Here is a 3,944-nt window from a genome sequence, read left to right as displayed (position 1 = left end):
GGAAAGGCCATTATCCACTGTGGCTGGCGCTGACGAATGCCCGACTGCTTCTCTCCCTCTAGATTCCATCGCTCGGCACGAGGTCTGCGCCTTTGAAAACTACCTGTTGCTGCAGTGACGGAGGCGTCACTCCACGGGTGGCTGCTGCACACGGCTCGGGAGTTGGCTTTGGACGTTCAGATGAGACACAAATGTGTGACGAGAAGGAACTGACCCAGACAGGATGCCTCTCAGATCGTCACGTTTGCCCCGTGTGTTGCGGGTTCTCCACGAAGAAGCCCCTTTGTGTGACTTTCTGACGAGCACACGTGTTTCAGAGAAACATCGACTCGCCCTTCGGGGGCCTGTGCCAGGTGATGCCGGTCTTTGTACCTGAGCGATGATCATAATTAAAAAGCCACAGAACTTTTATAATTCATTCGTTAAATAAAGAGTGTGAATTAAGTTGTCTCGTTACGTTCCTTGGTTAGATCTTTGTAACGCGTCACGTGCTAGGTTGGAAGGAGGCTGCTCGGTTACTGAGGATGCCTCGGTTACTGAGGATGCCTCGGTTACGGAGGATGCCTTGGAATTAAGTTGTCTCGTTACGTTCCTTGGTTAGATCTTTGTAACGCGTCACGTGCTAGGTCGGAAGGAGATGCCTCGATTACTGACGATGCCTCGGTTACTGAGGATGCCTCGGTTACTGAGGATGCCTTGGTTACTGACGATGCCTTGGTTACTGAGGATGCCTTGGTTACGGAGGATGCCTTTTATGTGCCTGAGATTCCACTCAAGCCGACCGGCGAGGAGCGCTGTGCAGTGAAAACTACGGCCATCAAGCGGCCCTCCGTCTCCAGGCTTCGTTCACGGTGAGGAGAGCGTCACCAGCGTGGCCTCCGCTGGCGACACGGAGGCCTGCTGTCCCCCAGGGAAGTTGGCAGTGGGGCCGGATCACACACATGCTGATGGGTCACTCTCTACAGGAGAGAAATGCTAAACCCCAAAGAGTTCGAAGGGGCCCCTAAGATGTCATCATGATACTGTCCCCTGTCCGTCTTGTTTATGTGACTGATCTCAGCTATTGTTCATACCTCAGACTCCAGCCCCTCAAAGAATAATCGCTCAACTTCTAGAATAAACCTTTGAGAAAGGAGGTAGCAATGCACATGGAAATAATGGTTTTCTCTTGGTTTTAAAATGAGGTAGAACATATAACCCCCTCACACTACTCATACCCCAACAACAGCTGAACCCCACTACAACTCAGCAGGCCCGAGTCCACCCTTCCATGTGACGGACCCTGTTTCACTAATCTGCAGGCATCCTGGGCCTGGCCACTTCAAACTCAGGTTCTCCGGCAGTGCTCCCACACACCAGAAATTCCTGGGGACACTGGTGAAAACTGTGCTGACTGATGCTGGGGACAAACCAAAAGGAGCGTCCCCTCCCCCACCACACCGGCTCTGGGTTGCCACCAGGTCATCGGCCCACTCAGGTCTGTGTCCTTGGTGCTAAGTTGTGCTGATTCCTGAGACTGGCCTGCCAGTGGCTATTCAAGGTTCTAACACCCCATGAGGACGCTGAATGTGCCAAGCCGTGCACTAAACATCATATGTGGTCCTCATTTCACCCCCTAGGAACCCCGGAAGTCACTAGAGATCTATAATTCTTTATGCAAAACATGTAGGGCTCAAAGTGTCTCAGGAGCCGAATTTTTAAAATTTTCAAAGGTACATGACTTTCACTATTTCTGTCCGACATTGTATTAAAACTTCTACCCAGAGAAAATGGCAAGAAAAAGAAATCAAAGGCATATAGGTTATGAATGAAGAAGTAAAACTATCTCAGATCACATGATACTATATGTAAAAAAAATAAGGAATCAAAAAATAGAATAAGCAACTTTAGCAAGATTTACAGGATACAAAATCAATAAACCAAAGTAAGCGAATTGTATTTCTATATACTACCAATAAACAATTTAAAGATGGAATTAAGAATATAATTCCATTTAAAATGGCATCTAAAAATAAACTAAATAGGAATAAATTAACAAAAGTATAAGACCTGTATACTGAAATCTATAAAACATTGCTCAGAGAAATTAAAAACCTAAACTAATGGAGAAATATACCGAGCTCATGTTTTAGAAGACAATATTGATAAAATGGCAGTTTTCTTCAGATTGATCTATAGCTTCAATGTAATCATCAATGGCTAGATCATCCAGCCAGAAAACGGAAAAAAAAAAAACATTGGCCTAAATGACACGCTTGTCCAGATGGACTTAATAGACACATACAGAACATTCCATCCAAAAGCAACAGAACACACATTCTTCTCAAGCACACATGGAACATTCTCCAGGATGGATTATATGTTAGGCCACAAAGCAAGTCTTCATAAATTTAAGATGATTGAAATCATGTCAAGTGTCTTTTCCAACCACAATAGTATGAAAACATGGAATCATCAGAATATCCATATTCTCAATCCCAGTAATTAATCTTAAGAGAGCGCTCTTGAAAAATAAAAGTGACAAGTACCCGAAGATGCTCGTGACAGCATTATTCATATGGAAAAGTAACTGGGGACAACAGTATGGAAGTCCCTTAGTAACTTACTATATACATCAGTCTCATGAAATATCGGGCAGCCATTATAAATTATAATTATGAAGACTGATGCGATATAAGAAATTTTTATAATATGAACTAAAAAGATATAAAATTATGTGTATACTGCAATCAACTGCAAAATTACGTGTGTACAGTGAAAACATAGGAAGGTGACATGTGATCTGAGTCGGGTAACTGGCCCAGGATTTTTACATTTGATTTTTGTTTGTGTTACAGTGTGTGTTCAGTAATATTGCTAATATTTTTGGAAATAAAAATTCGGGCACCTACCTATTCGGAAGCCATTGCAATGCGAGCCTTATTCATGTGGCAGTTTGCATGCTGTTTCTGTGCCTACACCTCAGTCCAAGTATCTTCGGCTGAGTCACTTCAACACCCAAAACCTGGATTTCCTCATCTCTAAAGTGGGGGCATTAACTCCTACGCAGAAGCCCGTTGGGGTCGGGTCGCTCCGATCACAAAGCTCTTTGCAGACGGGCAGTGAAGACCCCGCCGCCCTCTCGTGCCTGCCGCCGCCCTCCAGCCCGCCCCGTCTCCCCCTCTCTCCCCATCTTTGTTCCTTGTTTTGCTACATTCGACTCAATTCTTATGCTTTCTCTTCCACTTCTCCGTTTTTCCCTTCCTCTCCGGGGCTCAGAATGGGTTTCAGAGGCTTCATCTGGTGTGGGCAGGCTGCCGTCCTTCCTGAGTCTCCAGGAGAGAATCCCTTTTCCCGCCTTTTCCAGCTCCTGGGGCACCTGCCCTCCGTGGCTGGTGGACGCCTCCGCCAGCGGCGTGGTGGAGGCTTCCGCACTGCTTCCTCTGACACTGACCATCCTGGCCCCTCCTCCCAGCTCAGCACCCTTGTGACGACACTGATTACCGCGGGCCCACCCGGGAGATCCCGGAGAGTCTCTTAAGTCAACTAATTAGCAGCCTTTCCATCTGCAACCTTAGTTCCTGCTTGCCATGTAAGGTGACAGCCACAGGCCATGGCCATTCTTGTCTAGCACACTGCCACCTTTTTCCTTACCCTAAATCTAAGCTGGATTTCCTGGTCACCCTTCTCCGTGGTACCCAGCCATGGGACCGTGGACAAGGCATTGGCCTTTTTTAGAGCTGCAGTTTTTTCAACTGGCAATAGTGTTAGAGAAAAAATGTGTATGTTCATGACATCTGCTCAGGCCGGTTTTCTTCAAGGGGGGCCACGACGATGGGTGTGGGGGCCGCGGCACTGGGATCTTGCCCTGGGAAGAGATGGGCTCCACTCCGAATTCAGCCTGGGGAGCTGGGATTTAGAGCCGAGGAGCAGCAGGGTGGGCGGGAAAGTCAGGGGCGAGGGGT

The 3,944-nt window shown here is 47.1% G+C and overlaps 1 protein-coding gene across 4 annotated transcripts in view; it reads left to right on the top strand.

The window, feature by feature from the left end:
• MCPH1 (microcephalin 1) overlaps window positions 1-3,944 on the top strand; it is a 194,589-nt gene that overhangs the window by 189,583 nt on the left and 1,062 nt on the right. Inside the window, exon 13 of one of the 4 annotated variants that reach the window (XM_015591822.2) lies at window positions 63-456. The exons of 2 other annotated variants lie outside the window; for them this stretch is intronic. In XM_015591822.2, the coding sequence (XP_015447308.1) occupies window positions 63-299 (237 nt within the window). In that variant the 3' untranslated portion in view covers window positions 300-456. Of the gene's footprint in view, window positions 1-62; window positions 457-3,944 lie in introns of those variants that run through there. One more of the 4 variants, XM_015591824.2, reaches the window with a different exon arrangement.

This window comes from Pteropus alecto, unplaced genomic scaffold (assembly GCF_000325575.1).
Source record: "Pteropus alecto unplaced genomic scaffold, ASM32557v1 scaffold35, whole genome shotgun sequence".
Taxonomy (NCBI): Eukaryota; Metazoa; Chordata; class Mammalia; order Chiroptera; family Pteropodidae; genus Pteropus; species Pteropus alecto.
This window is presented reverse-complemented; position numbering and strand designations above follow the sequence as displayed.